This window comes from Equus quagga, chromosome 1, assembly GCF_021613505.1.
Source record: "Equus quagga isolate Etosha38 chromosome 1, UCLA_HA_Equagga_1.0, whole genome shotgun sequence".
In the NCBI taxonomy this organism is placed as follows: domain Eukaryota; kingdom Metazoa; phylum Chordata; class Mammalia; order Perissodactyla; family Equidae; genus Equus; species Equus quagga.
The window spans coordinates 19,173,237-19,189,357 of NC_060267.1; the positions used below are offsets into that span (position 1 = coordinate 19,173,237).

A 16,121-nucleotide genomic window follows, 5' to 3' on the forward strand; every position below is an offset into this window, starting at 1 on the left:
GTTTTAAATTTTCTGGGGTTCTGAGTGGCATGATAAAATCACCCCTTTGTCCAGCATATCCACACTGTATATGTTACCTGCCCGTTAGTCACTTAGATCCACTATCTTGGTATTATGGTGCTTGTGATGAAGTAACCCTCATTTTTCTTAATAATGGCCCCAAAGCGCTGGAGTAGTGATGCTGGCAATTTGTGTATGCCAAAGAGGAGCTATAAAGTGCTTCCTTTAAGTGAAAAGATGAAAATTATCAACTTAGTAATAAGGAAAGAAAAGAAACCGTATGCTGTTTGCTATCTACAGTAACTTTTATTATAGTACTTTTTGATAATTGTTCTATTTTACTATTAGTTACTGTTGTTAATCTCTTACTGTGCCTAATTTAAAAATTAAACTTTATCATAGGTATGTATGTATGTATAAGAGAAAACATAGAGAAAACATAATATTCACATTAAATGTCAATAGCTCAATAATATATAAAGTAGAAGCTCTCCTAAAGAAGCTCTATTTAATAGGCTTGCTAGATTAATTAATGTTCTCCACTTTCTCTAAAAAACATATGAAAAGATGCCAGTGACACTCCAGTTGCAGCCAAGAGCTACTCTCTAGCATATCTGCATACTTCTGCCCCAAGTTGAACTGTATGCTTACCAAGAGTCGTGTTTTTTTTCTCCAAACAATTTATGCTGGTTTTACTTTGTGATTGCAATTTTGTAATTTAATGGAATATTATTTAAACTAATGTAATATGTGTTTTTAGAAAAAGATCAGTGGAGGCCAACCCCGTGGCCGAGTGGTTGGGTTCACATGCTCTGCTTCAGCAGCCCAGGGTTTTGCCTTGTTCGGATCCTGGGCGTGGACATGGCACCGCTCATCAGGCCATGCTGAGGCAGTGTCCCACATAGCACAATCAGCAGGACCTACAACTAGAATATACAACTATGTACTGGGGGGTTTTGGAGAGAAGAAGAAGGAAAAAAACAAAAAAGATCAGTGGTTTGTATAAAAGCTAAGATGAACGTTTTGGAAAAACCCAATAAAACTTAAATTGTAAACTTTGACTTAAAATGGACTTGAGCTAGAAAATTACTATTTTGCAACAATCATAGAAATAATTGATGCACAGTGAACCATCAATAGATGCTAAAACTAGTGGGTGAAATGTTGATGAAGAATAGTATATTTGGGGCTAGCCTGGTGGTGTAGTGGTTAAGTTGGTGCACTCCACTTCGGCAGCCTGGGGTTCCTAGGTCCGGATCCCAGGCATGGACCTATACACTGTTCGTCAAGCTATGCGGTGGTGGCATCCCACATACAAAATACAGGAAGAGTGGCATGGATGTTAGCTCAGGGCCAATCTTCCTCACAGACACACACAAAAAAGAATAGAGTGTATTTACATTTTTTCAAAGTATCTTACTGTTTACAAAAAGATAAAATAGATTGACAGTGGAGAAAACTGGCAAATCCCACCTTAATCAAATGGTCCAAGTTAATCTCACCAATAATGGGACAAATAGACATCATGAGCTTCCTGATGTTACGTACCTAAGACATAATGTTGCTCATTCCTGCTAAAATATTCCAATAATAATCTCATCATGAGAAACATCAGACAAACCCAAATTCAGAAAAATTCTACAAAATGTCTTGCCTGTACTATTTAAAAAGGTGAATGTCAAGAAACACAAAGGAGCAGAGGAATTCTTCCAGATTAAAGGAGACTAATGAGGCATGCCAACTAAATGCAATGTTTCTTCCTTAAGCTGATCATAGATGGAAAAATTTTACTCTAAAGGACATTAATGGGACAATTGGCAAAATAGGAATATAGACTATATATAATTAGATAATAGCATTGTATCAGTGTTAAAATTTGCTGAGTTTGATACCTATACTGTGGGTTGTTATCTAAGAAAATGTTATTATTAGGAAATACAAACGAATATTTGGAGGTAAAGAGATAAAATATGAGCAACTTATTCTCAACTAGCTGAGAAAAAATATTTATATATATAAATTATATATACATGGAGAGAGAGAGAAAGCAAATGTGGCCAAATATTAACAATTGCTAATATGGGTAAAAGGTATAGGGAAGTTCTTTGTCCTAATCTTATAACTTTTCTATAATTTTGAAATTATATCACAAAAAAAGTTTTAAAAATGATTAACTGATCATATAAGTTTATTTCCCTTTCCTCTCAAATTTGCTAAAATGACGTCAAAATAACAACAACAACAATAATGGCTTTAACCTTTAAAGGCAAAGAGAGAGAGAGCAAAGAGACAATAGCAGATGATATATTTCAATGGAATTATCTTTTGGACAATGGAAAGTGGATAGAGGGATGGTAACTAATCTACCAGAATGGGAAAGTTTTAACTTAAGTTTCTGTAGTGGAGGATACATCTAGAATTGAGCTAATTCACCTGAGAGGCTCAAACCTTAGAATGTAACAGGTACCACAGAAGGTAGGAGTAAAGAACAGGTTTGAGAACAGTAAAGTGGTCACTGAAACTCAGTCTATGGAGCAAGTGGTACAACCAGGCAAAGCACCCTGCATCAACAAAGAGAAGACAGATTTCTGTCCAGCAATCCCACTTCTAGTATACAGCCAAAGGAAATGAAAACAGGATCTTGAAGAGATATCTTCACTCTCCTGTTCATTGCAGCATTATTCACAATTGCCAAGATATGGAAACCCAAGCGTCCATCAATGGATGAATAGATAAAGAAGATGTGGTACGTATATACAATAGAATATTATTCAGCCATGAGAAAGAAGGAAATCCTGTGACTTGCAACAATATGGATGGACCTTGAGGGCATTATGCTAAGTGAGATAAGTCAGACAGAGAAAGACAAATACTGTGTGATCTCACTTATACGTGGAATCTGAGAAAGCTGAACTAATAGAAACAGAGAGTAGAATGGTGATTATCAGGGGCTCGGGGTGGGGGAAATGAGGAGGTGTTGGTTAAAGTGTACAGACTTCAAGTTATAAGATGAATAAATTCTGGGATCTAATGTACAGCATGATGATTATAGTTAATAATACTGTATTATATACCTCAAAGGTGCTCAGAGAGTAGGTCTTAAATGTTCTTACCACAAAAAAGAGATGGTAATTCCATGACATGATGGAGGTGCTAACTAATGCAAAGGTGGTAATCATTTTGCAATATGTAAATGTATCAAATCAACATGCTGTACACCTTAAACTTACACAATGTTTTATGTCAATTATATCTCAATAAAACTGGAAAAAAAGCAAAAGATTTCTTTGGAGGAACTAAATCTAAGAGACATTGCAGTGAATCCTGCTGTGAGGGCTGGTATATGGTGTACGACTAAAAATCTGATGATTAAGTGAAAATATAGATCCTCTAAGACTCTCTATACCCTCTTCTCCTGTCCCAGTCCCAGTATGCTAGCAGACAAGCAGACAACCAATCCCCATAAAAGCAATACAGGGTTCTTCCCTGGAGAAACTACAGAGATTCAGAGGAAAGCTCCCAGTGAAGCCCACAATGGACAACTCCCCCAATAAGCTCCCAGTCAGCTTGTTAGTTTCCTCATTCTTAAATTATAATAGAGAGCGAGGGATCATCAGTTATTTAATGATAATCATCAATGAGAAAAATAGAGACTAAAATAAACTCATAGGAAAAAGGGCCTAGAGGAAACAGAGCTAAGGCACGGAACAGAAGAGAACTCAAATAAAGTATAATATCCATGAAGAAAAGAGAGAAGATATGGAAAAGGAAAACTAGAGCATCAAAAATGGCCCTTGGAAATAAACAACATAGTAACCAAAATAAAACGTTCTCATACAAAGGTGTGGTAGTTTTCACATATGTCCACAACTTCTTTGATATTCCTTCCTTTAAGAAGTAGAGCTATTTCCCTCCCCTTGAGTGTTGGTTGGATTTACTTTCTCTCTTCTAATAGAATAAGGTGGAAGTGACAGTCACCTCTCAGACTAGGTCATAAAAAGTGACTGTGGCTTCCTTCTCTCTCTCTCTCAGATCACCTGCTCTGAGGAAAGTTAGCTGCCATGTGAGAACACTCAAGCAGCTTGTGGATAGGTGGTGAGAATGGTGAGAAACTGCGATGTCTTGTCAACAGTCAGAGGGAACTGAGGCCTTCAGCCATAAGATGAACGCAGCACCTGCTGACATCCTGTCCGCAATCACATGAGAAACCCTGAGCCAGAACCACATACTGAGCTGCTCCTGTATCCCTGATTCACAGAAACTGCGAGGTAATAAATGTTTGTTGTTTTAAGTCTTTCTGTCTTAGCGTAATTTGTTACACAGCAATAGATAATTAACACAGAAGGCTGGAACATAAAATTGAGGAATCTCCCAAAGAGGAAATTTTTAAAAACCCAAAGAAAATACAGAGAAAGATTAAGAAGTTACAGGATCAGTTCAGGAGGTTTTATAGCTGACAAATGGAAGTGGAGAATAAATTAAGAAATAATAAGAGAAAATTTCTCAGAAATGAAGGGTGCAAATTTCCAGATTGAAAAAGCTCATGAAGTATCTATCACAATGAATGAAAAAAGACCTACAGCAAGTTCCATCATTACAAAATTTCAGAACACTAAGGAACAAAAAGAAAATTAAAAGCTTCCAGAGAGAAATAAGTCACTCACAAAGGAGTCCAACTGGAAACTAGAGGATAATAAAGACATACCTTTGAAATTCTCAGAAAGTAATTTTAAACCTAGCATTTCATATCTGGAAAAACTGACAATTAAGTATGAGGGTAGAATAAAACCATTCTGGATTCAAAAATATACCTCCTACACATTCTTAGGAAGCTATTCTAGGATATATTTCAGGTAGGGGAGACAGTAAACCAAGAAAGAAAACATGGGATCCAGGAAACAGGCAATAAAACCTTAGAGAGAGGCAAAAGCAAGTTCCAGGACAAGAGCAATGCACCAGACTGGAGTAAGAGAGAGGCAGTTTGGGAAAAAGTGAAGTTGACAGATTTGTGTTTTGAGTGTTTGGAAAAAATATCATTGGGCATTTGACAGAGCTGTCAAAGTATCTGGGAAAAAAAGTAACAATAGTTACTTGGACAACCAAGCAAATGAAAATACAGTGGCAATTCTTAACTCTAGCAAAAAATTTTTACATATTTGTAAGACCATACGACTACTCATTTAGTTTGCACTCTCCGCTTCGGCAGCCCAGGGTTTCGCTGGTTGGGATCCCGGGCGAGGACATGGCACCGCTCATCAAGCCATGCTGAGGCGGTGTCCCACGTGCCACAACTAGAAGGACCCACAACTAAAAATATACAACTATGTAATGGGGGGCTTTGGGGAGAAATGAAAAATAAAATCTTTAAAAAATATATATGGATTTAAACTTGTATTAGCATTCTATTGCTGCATCACAAATGATCACAAATTTAGTGGCTTCAAACGACATCCATTTATTATCTCACAGTTCTGTAAGTCAGAAGTCTGGGCAGACTCGACTAATTCTCACAAGGCTGAGATCAAGGTGCTGGCTGCGCTGGGGTCTTATTTGGAGGCTTGAGAGAAGAATCCATTTTCAAGCTCATTCAGGTTGTTGGCAGAATTCAGTTTCTTGTGGTTATAGGACTGAGGCCTTGCTGGCTGTCAGCTAGGCCAGTCAGCTCCTAAATGCCACCCATGTTCCTTGGCATGTGCCTCCTTCCATTTTTAAAGCCAGCAATGATGTGCCAAATCCTGCTCATGCTTCTAATCTCTGAATTCTTCTTTTGCTGTTAGCTGGAGAAAACACTCTGCTTTTAAAGGGCTTGTGTGATTAGATTAGGTCCATTCGGATAATCTCCCTTTCTCTATATAAAGTAACAATCACCAGAGTGTTATCTGCCATATTCAGAAGTTCCACCTACACTCAAAGGGGAGGAGACTATACAAGGGCAAGGTTCACTGAGGGTCATCCTTAGAATTTTGCCTACCAGAAACCTAAAACTGTGATATAACTATCCTGGAAAAACTAGAGTGGGAGAGGGGAAGCACAGGGTGTGGTATAAGAAAGCTAAATTCTCAACTGTCATAACAGGAAGGCAATATATAATAACCACAAATGAATAAGTCAATACATAGCATATAAACATTTTCTTTAGAAGTAGGAAGGCAAGTGCCAAAAGAAACAACTAAAATAGTTGAAAATGATCGTCCCTGGAGAGTGGAGGTGAGAGGGCTGAGGCAAGGGACTCATTTTTTCATTATAAGCCTTTTTAGCACTATTCTTTATGTTTAGTATTACTTTGAAAAAGAATTAAAAGATAATTTTTAAATATATCGGTTGATTAGGAATGAGGAAGATTAAAAGATTGAGGAAAATCATAAAACTCATAAAAAAATAAGTTTGCTTTGCAAATGCCTGACTCCACTTTAAATAAATCCAAATGGAAATTGTAGCTGAAGAACTGAGGGTGAAAAAAAGGCACGGTCCTCATCAATAGACACATTTTTCTTTCTTTCTTCTCCTTTTTTTTTTTGCTGAGGAATATTGGCCCTGAGCTAACATCTGTGCCCATCGTCCTCTATTTTGTATGTGGGACGATGCCACAGCATGGCTTGATGAACAGTGCACAGGTCTGCACCCAGGATCTGAACTTGTGAAGGCCAGGCTACCGAAGTGGAGCATGCCTACTTAACCACTATGCCACCAGGCCAGCCCCAATAGACATATTTTCAAAGAAAAGGAACTGGCACTATATCAAAAAAACTAGTGAACCTATAGTTATACATATTAAGAGAAACTAAAATGGATAAGGTATGTATCTTTTGATTCTCCAATTTACCATGCAAACTTTTGTTAAATTAACTGACCAACTATTTGTCCGATAAGAGAGATTCTATTGTAATTACATTCTACTTTGATTATACACTACTTATTAATTGTAGCTGGATGACTGGTGGCAGGTTTATACCAGGGACCTGTACTTAGTGGTTAGGAGTTTATGGGTGTTGATTAGGTGAGCCACACTGCAGGGTCAGACAGGCCAAATTCAGTTCAAGATCCCTCCTGGAAGGATGGGACCAGTGGTAACTTGTTGCCTTGTCAAATGGTGATTTCACTAAATTCTTGTCCCAGAAGTGAAACTTCCTAGTTTTCTTCGGAGAAATAAGATGTGGATAGACTCCTAGCACTGAGTTTTCACCAATAACTCCAGTTTTAAGCACAGAAAACAAATCAAATGATTGTTTTGGTTTCTGCATATAACAGTTGGACTATATAATGATGATTCTGCGATGTCTCTGTGTGTGTGTATCAGAGAGGGAAAAAAAGAGAGATCAGAAGGAACCAGTTACTCTTTCCTGTGCTTGTAGACCACTACTCTAGACTTCTAAAGTGTTGTACCGCTCTTGGGAAGTTGCCTGAGGCAGACGGGAGAAGGTTAGAAGGTACTGACTCCATAAAGCAGTTCCTAAGTCAACAATTCTAGCCATTAGCTGAGCAAAAAGTTACCATTCAGTTCCAGTGAATGGTGGGCTCCTGGCAATCTTGAGAAATACCTGTTGCGGAATGGTGAATAACTCTATGCAAAGCCCACCTGACATTTGAACCCAGGGTTTAGGGGTTGACAGATTTTCTTAGAAAGGCTGACCAATTGTACAGTGGCCTGCTCACAGCAAAAGACCTGTGCAATTTGTCCCCATAAATAACTTTAAAAAAATGAGCACAAGCATAGGTGTCTGAAAATTTGGAATCAAATTCTGGCTCTATCACTGTGACCTTGGGTAAATAAGTTAACCTCTTGGAGCCTCAGTTTCCTTATTGGTAAAAAGAAAATAGGAATACCTACTTCACAGGAATGTTGAGAGGATTAAATGGAATCATGCATGTAGAGTGCTTAGCACAATGTACATATAAATAAATAGTTTATTATTAAGTGCTTGAGCCAACAAAATGAGAGATTAATTAGAAGTTAGCAAGTAGACTTCCTCTGTTCAAATCTTGAGAGGTGGCCAGAGGGTGTAAAATTGAGAGGGGAGGGGGAAGCAGGCAGGGGAGCAGGGGTGGCAAATTTGATGTCCAGTCCTCCCTCTAACCTTACATTTTAGGCCGACAGTTTGGCCAAGCCTCCTTCCTCTTATAGTCTGCCTTGGGATGGAAAAATGAGTTAGCAGATGCTGTCAGGATACTTCCCTGTCATCCCATAGGGGACTCCAGTTTTTACGAAGTGAAATCATTCTCTCTGCCTAGCCTACAAAATTATTCAGAAACAAGAGCCAGGCCTCTTTGGATTAGTGTCTTGTTTACTAGTGTTTAAGTAGCTAAATGGGTAGGAGAACCCCAAGCTTGGTGCTCAGTTCCCTCATGGTGAGAAATCAGGCAGGGTTGGAGCAGCTAGGAGAGGCCTATTCTTAGCCTGGAACAAGGGAAATTTGTGGGGTAGGCCAAGTGTGTTTCTCTGAGAGAGGGCGAAGAGCTCCGTATTTGGGGACAATAGCAGCACCATGGCATAATGCTGGGACTCAGCTTGGGGGGAGTAAGCAGGGGAGGGCTGGTGTAGGGCTATTAAGGGATTTTGAGGGTCCATCAGTGGGACCCTAGAAGCAGGATATGTAAAACAGAGCTTCTTTGATGGAATTAGAAAGAGGACAGAACGGAGGCTTATACAAGATCAGTGCTTTACAATCCTAACTTTGTGCTTTATACTTTCTCAGTTACTCCCTCCCTTTACCCCAATACAACTTCTGCTTCAGTACCTGCCTACACTTAATTTCCTTCACGTGTTCTCCATTCTGCCTGGAATACTCTTTCTCCTTCATTTCTGTACTTTCAAACAATTCATCTTTTAAGACCTTAATCAATTGTCACATCCCTTGCAAAGCGTCCCGTGTAACTTCCTGTTTTAGAGTTAGTCATTCAATATCATTTATTCATTCATTCATCCTAAATATTTATTAAACCTCTATTGTACATGAGGCACTGCTAGGTACTCTGGATATAACACAGATCTGATATTTACTCACTGCCTACTAAAACTCCTTCAGCGGCTCCCCGTAAGGTTAAAATTCCTAGCATGGCTCACAGCATCCTCAATTATCTGGACCCTGTCTAGTTTTCAAGGCCTGCTTCTCAGTACCTGTCTACTTTACTCTTTATCTGTACCCAAGGACTTGGCTTTCACTTAATATGGGTCTCTCTCAAGTCTCTTTTCCTTTGTCTGTGCTATATTCCCTTCTTGTCTACTTGATCAACTCCAATCATCCTTTAACACTCAGTTCTGGAAGCATATCCTGTCTTTTCTAAAGGATCCTCATTCTCATTCCAAATCCAATAGTATCAGGTACTTCCTCTTTTGTGGTTCCACAGCATTCCATATTTAACTTAATCATATACTATATTCCAGCTTTTTTGTCTGCATACTTATCTTCACCTGATAGCCAGCCACTTTATGGCAGAGGTCTTACTCTATCCATCTTTGTAACCCCAGTCACCAACATAAAGCCTGGCACATAGCTGGTGCTTAACAAACGTTGACTAAATGAGCAAATGAGTTAAGAATACAGTTATTCAGTTGAATCAACTGGGTGTCATAATAAGGATATTAAATGACATTAACGAATGGATACTCTCCGTGCTCCATAATTTTAACTAGTCTAATTGTTAATCTTGGCAGATAAATCTCCAACCAAAGGCAGGAAAAGAAATGGCTAAGAAGTGGCCTCCTAACGCTCTACTCTTTATTTCCCTTACTTGTTTCTTCAGTTGTGTCCTTCTTCTTGTTCCGAAAGGAATTTTGATATCCCAATAGATACAAGTTAAAGAAGGCCATCTCAGCTCTTCCCTGTCCTCTTCTAGAAAGTCCAGGTTGGAGCACTGCACTGTTTGGTAACCATGGTAATGTCCTGAAGAATTACTGTGACTGACACCCCCTTTGTCTAAGGAGGCACAGGACTTATGGGTTCACAGTGGAGCTGGAGCGGGAGTGGGCTAAATAACTTCAGGAAAATGGATGAATCAAGTACTAGTTATCCTTTCTCTTGCCCTAGTCTTATTTATACTGTAAGCTTCAGATGGCAGTGAGTAGAAAGAGCAGTGACCTGGGCTCAAATCTTAGTTTTGCCATCTTCTAGGTGTCTGACTTTGAACAGATTAAGCCTCAGTTTTATTTAAACAAAGGGCAATAGTATCTACTTCATGAGTTATGAGAATTGTGAGAAAATGTAGGCAAATTTACTCAGCATAGCATATTCAGCATATAATGGAACCTTAAGAAACCGTATTTAAATCTGAATATGGTACTTCCAACGAGTCTTTATTTCAAGCAGCAGTGTGAGCCAGTTACAGACTTTCAAGAGCTGCTTGTTAAATTTTCCAGAAATTTGCAAGTTGGTTGTTAAACAAGCCATTATTAAAAATTATCTAAACTTACAAGTGAATAAACTATATTAAAAATAAAAGTAGTAAATACTAAAGTCATCTGTCTCCCTAATTATTTTGCTACATTTTACTATTATCTATGCTCATGAGGTTATTTACATCTATTGTGTCTGGATATTGTGTTCTGCTGTTTTCATTTTTTCTCTTTGCTTTTCAGTTTGGGAAATTTTTACTGATCTATCTTCAAACTCACTGATTCTTTCCTTGGTTGTGTCCAGTGTACTGATAAGCCCATCAGAGGCATTCCTCATTTCTGTCACAGTGTTTTTGATTTCTAGCACTTCCTTTTGATTCTTAGAGTTTTCATCTCTCGGCTTACATTACTCATCTATTCTTGCATATTGTCCACTCTTTCCATTAGGGTCCTTAGCATGTTAATCATAGTTATTTTAAATTCCCAGTTTGATAATTAAATTTCTGCCATATATGAGTCTGGTTCTGATGCTTGCTTTGTCTCTTTAGACTGTATTTTTTGCCTCTTAGCATGCCTTGTAATTTTTTTGTAGAAAGTCAGACACAATATATTGGGTAAAATGTTTTATGTTTATCTGGCTGGGAGTTAGCCTGTGTTTCCTGTTTGGTATAGCAATAGGAGTCAGAGGCTAAAATTTCCTCCAATGTCCTTGTATTTGTCTCCTCTGTTGACTTTAGGTTTCCCTAGAGACTCTTTAAGTAGGGTCTGAGTTTGTAGTTCTTTCAGTTGTAATCCCCTGTTATTACATAGGAGCCCTACTGATGTGCTGGTCAAGTTGGGGGAGGGGAAGTGTTCTATAATCCTATTAGGTCTCAGTCCTTTAGTGAGGTTGTGTCCCTGGACTGTGACCTTCACAAATGCTTCTTGTCTTTTTTCCCCCTTCAGGTGAAACAAGAAGGCTAGAGGCTGGAGTTGGTTATTTTCCTTCTCCCATATTGATTAGGCTCTTTTAAGTAGTTTCTCTTGAGGACAGGCCTTTGTTAAGGAGAACTGAATGCTCTGGGTATATTTCAAAATAGCTACTTTTTCCCTTTCCCTGCTGGAATGATGAGGGGATTTTTCTCCAATCTTCATAGTAAGACCTGTGGGACTCCTGGAGGTAAAACTCATGAAAATGGGGGAGACCCCTTAAGCCTGAGGCCCCAGGAGTTTTTTTTTGAATCGTTCAATCTAGTCTATGTTCAGTCTCCAGCAATTAGTCAATTGCACTTTAAGTACTCCTACCAGTTGCTGGTTCCAGTAATAGGTTTTGCTCCCAGTAAGCCATGATTCCCTGTTCTGCCCGTTCTGATTCCGCCTGTCTCTCCAGTTTTTGTGGTGGTTTGCAGTCACCTCAGTTCTCTGATGGATTTAAGAAAGGTTGTTGCCTTTCAGTTTGTTCCGCTTCTTTCTTTGTTGTGAGAACAGGAGTGATGACTTCCAAGTTCTTTACATGTCAGATTGGAAAACAGAAGTCCCGTCTATTGTATCTGTATGGAAGAAATACTATGTGATAGGGTGTTCATCTCTTCCATATTTCATGAGTGATGTCACATTGATAGCTTGAAATTGGCCATGGTGGGAGAATTTACACTACAGAGATTGGCAGATGCTACAAACAGAGGCTTGGTTTATTTGTTTTACTGATTGTCTAGTCTTAAGAAAGTGATAGAGAAAATGTTAATGTTGTAGATTAAGAGTGTATCACATCTGTAGCCGTTACATTGTCAATAGCACAAGAAATTGAAACAGTCTTCCAGTATTCAAAAACTATTATCCAATTCAGCAAAGATGTTGCTTAAGTCACTGACAAATAGGTGAAGTTCCAACATAAGTCTCATTGTTTCATTTTCAATGCAAATAAAAATGTCAACCATCAAAGCTATACTCTTTTGTTAAATGCAATCATAGGCTGGTTCTTGATTCAAGAGTTTGGCAAAACTCAATGAAAGCATTCTGTGAGAATCAGTTGACTATAAGAAATTTACAATAAAGATTCATATTTTATTTTTTATAAATTGTGTGCTACACATCCTTTGTATTAGTAAATTTTATAACAATGTATGTATGTTTACATACCCATACAATTGTTTTACTGGATAGCTAGTTGTTCATAATTTACCAGTACACACATACCATGGCCAATTTCAAGCTATCAATGTGACATCACTGAACATGGACTTGTTGATAGTTAAAAATAGCACACCATCATTTCATATTTTAATTTGGAGACTATATGAATGTTGGGGAGAAACTGTTTTAACAGTAGTAAATGGTAAGAATGTTTGACATGACTGAAATATGATATTCATGAGCACAATGCAAGACAAAATCAAACCATGAAATAAGATTACCCAGAACAAGATTAGTCTAGTGAATAGGAAGAATAGCCTCATAGGTGTGATTTACGGGAAATGGAGTCCTATTTAAAATTTTTAAAAAAGTAAAATTCCTCTGGTTTAAGATTTTGTTAATTGTTCCTTAAGGGCAATGAATCTGAAAGTTAACATTATTTTGACAATAAAAATGTACTGAACACCTACTATGTGCCAGATGGTGTTCTGTCAGGATGCAGAGATGACATTTAAGATCAGACAGTTAAAAGAACAGCTGGGAATTTTGAGAACATTATACCAAGTGAAATAAGCCAGTCACAGAATGACAAATACTGTATGATTCCACTTACATGAAGTATCTAAAGTAGTCAAACTCACGGAGGTAGAAAGTAGCTTGGGGGTGGTCAGGGCTGGGAGGAGGGGAAATGGGGAGTTGTTCACTGGGTACAGAGTTTCAGTTTTGCAAAATGAAAAAGTTGTTGAGACCTGCTGTATAATAATGTGAATATAGTTGACCTTACTTAAAAATGGTTAAGATGGCTAAAAAAAAAAGAATAGGTAGGATTTGAATCCAGGCCTGACTCAAAAACTCATGTTTAGCAATTATGTGATCACTGCCATCTACTTTCAAATAATTTTATCTTCAGTCAAAGAATATTTCCTTTCTCTGATTTACACAGCTCCCTCTCTTCTGTACGGCAGGCTAGCGAGCCATTGGTCAACAGCTGCGCCGCCTGAAGCCTGGCAGACACCACAACTTTTTCTTGGAAGACTGGTATACTCAGCCAGGAAAGCAAATTCAAAAATGGAATCATCAATCCAAGAGATTAAGTCGAGAACCAAACACAAGTCAGAGATAGGCAAGAGGATCTAAGAGAGAGAATTTTGGCTGTTTAAAAGACAACATACATGACTACATAACCGAAAAAGTGCTTATTCCATTAAAAGACAGAAGTCTGTAATGGAAGAAGTTTAAAATTTTGTTTAAATTTTTTTTTTAATGTTATAACCTCAGGTAAGTAATTTAAATTTTCCTGAACCTCAACTTTTCTGGAGTAAATGGAGCTAATGCTGACTGTAAGCAGTACATGGCAGAGGAGGGCCTGAAATGGAAGGAAAGACTTCTGAAGATGAATTAAAATCAAATTTACTGAGTGGGAGCAGCCATGTCTAGAAATGACAAGACTCAAAATATTATAAGAGACAAAAGATTCTAATATTACCCAAATTTAATCAGGGTACATTGAGTGTTCCAGAAAAGCAAGAACAGTCTGCTAGAATGGAAAGAACAACGGAATTAGACTTGATTTTAAAATCTACTTAAATTTCTCTAAGCCTCCGTTTCTTTATTGTAGGGTGTGTGAGCATTTATTTGACATTTATTGACTACTAGAGCCAGGACCGTAATAGGCAGCTGCTGGGGATACCAAACTGAAGGCGGCTTGTCCTTGCCCTCGATTTCAATACAATGTAATAATACCACGATAACATCTACTAAATGTTTTCTATGCGCCAAGTACTATTATAAATGCTTTTAATTAAACTTCATTTGATCCTTCACAACGTAAAACGTAGGTACTATTATCCTTTACATTTATACAAGAGGCACAGAGAGGTTAAGCATCTTGCCCAAGAGCAAACAGCCATGAAGCGTTGGAGCTTGGCTACATCTTGACAGAAGACAGGAACTTACAAGTTTGTGCCTGCGCAGGGGGGCGATGGAAGCTTTCCACATCGAAGGAGTGTTAGTTCACCGCTGGCGAAACGTAGATTAAACTGTTACTACCTTTTGGGATTGTGCCGATTAAACGAAATAGTGTATTTAACAGTGAGTATTATGCCTGGGACACAGTAAGCACTAAATTACTACTATTAATTTCATTTTGTTCCTTTAAGTTGGATCACTGTGGCGAGGCGTAGGAACGTTTTCAAGGCTTCGGCTACATAATCGCAAAGCGGGTTTTCAAACGGTTCATCGACACTACTACCAACAATGTAAGCGCCTCTATTTGCTTTATGTTACGATATACGATAGGGCCACTCTCTCTGATCACTTTTTTCAGTTTTTGACAATCTCACCTATTTTCTCTGTCAAGTTCTCCAGCTGCCCCATTTTATATCGCCACCTCCGCCACAAACGAAGTTCTCCGAGGAGCCGCGGAGCGGCGCGAGGGCGGGCGCCTCACGCCTCCACAACTGCTGTCTCGCGCCCTCGCCCCGGGCGCCAGTGCTCCACCCAGCTCTCGCGGGAGGAGACGAGGTTTTGAACGAAAATTCCGAACCCCCGCACGACCTCCCAACGGTCACGTGACTGGCGCCTGCCTCCTAGACCCAGGGTCTTTCCTAGTCGCCTACTGGCTGTTAACTCGGCTACGGGTTGCCGCGTGGTCCATTCCGGAAGTAGCCTTTTTAACTAGCCCTCCTCTGCGGAAGCGTGTCACAACCTAGCCGTCCACCTCTAACGGAAGTCCGTCACGTCGCAGTTGCCCCCGCACAGCGGATGTGTGTCGCCGCTTAGGTGACGCTGGGAAGTGCTTGCAGCCTTCGCCGCTGCCTTCTAGTTGAAGCACTATGGAGGGAGAGAGGAAGAACAACAACAAACGGTGGTATTTTACTCGAGAACAGCTGGAAAATAGTCCATCTCGTCGTTTTGGCCTGGACCCAGATAAAGAACTTTCTTATCGCCAGCAGGCGGCCAATCTGCTCCAGGACATGGGGCAGCGTCTTAACGTGTATCCTTGCGGCCTAGGCCTGTGGCCTTAGGAGTCAGTCCCGCCTTGCTCGGGCGTCCAGGCCTCAAGGCTCCGTCAGGACGGAAGCGGGAAGAGGATGGGCAGGGGCTGGATGTCTGGGTGGGAGAGCTTACGGTGGGGCGGTCTGATGTTCAGCGTTCGCGCGGGGGAAGCGAGGCGGAGTTAATTTCCCGCTCGCTCGCTCGCTCGCTCGGGCCGCCAGCCTTGCTGGGAATTCGTATCCTTCCCGGCTTTGTATTTTAACCAGCGCTTCCTGGTTACTTTTCGGTGTGTTCTCATTTCCTGCTCTGATGATTTTGAGATTCTGCTTTTCCGCTGTGCCCTAGGGGTCTGGTGGAGGTTTCACGGTTGATGGCTGCCTTTTGAACTTAGCGTGTAAAGAGAGTTTTGAGAAATTCAGTACCTGAAGGTGGCCTAGAGTTAATGCCCCAGCTTTGCTTCAAAGTCCGTTCCTCCCACTTACTAGCTGTTTAAGAAAGCTGTCAAATTCTTGGTTTTCTCGTCTGTAAAATGAAGTGATACCTCTTCAGTTTGATTTTTGTGCCCATCATGATGCGTGACCTTCAGATATTCAAATAGTAGCTACTCTTAGAGTTTTATAGAATTTCAGAGGAAGGAAGGATGTCAGATTAGATTTGTAGGGGTTATAGACCTACGAATCTA

General features: G+C 39.5%; 2 protein-coding genes across 4 annotated transcripts in view; one reads left to right on the forward strand and one right to left on the reverse strand.

Annotated features, from left to right (window-relative positions):
- TEX49 (testis expressed 49) overlaps nt 1-15,004 on the reverse strand; it is a 30,469-nt gene extending 15,465 nt beyond the window's left edge. The window contains exons 1-2 of one of the 3 annotated variants that reach the window (XM_046655832.1): nt 14,785-15,004; nt 11,615-11,859 (exon numbers count right to left, since the gene is read on the reverse strand). In XM_046655832.1, coding sequence (XP_046511788.1) covers nt 11,615-11,657 — 43 coding nt within the window. In that variant the 5' untranslated portion in view covers nt 11,658-11,859; nt 14,785-15,004. The other 2 variants (XM_046655842.1, XM_046655853.1) reach the window with 2 other exon arrangements.
- A 172-nt stretch (nt 15,005-15,176) lies between these two features.
- CCNT1 (cyclin T1) overlaps nt 15,177-16,121 on the forward strand; it is a 28,942-nt gene continuing 27,997 nt past the window's right edge. Inside the window, exon 1 of the mRNA XM_046668012.1 lies at nt 15,177-15,437. Within this exon, the coding sequence (XP_046523968.1) occupies nt 15,277-15,437 (161 nt within the window). The 5' untranslated portion in view covers nt 15,177-15,276. The remainder of the gene's footprint in view (nt 15,438-16,121) is intronic.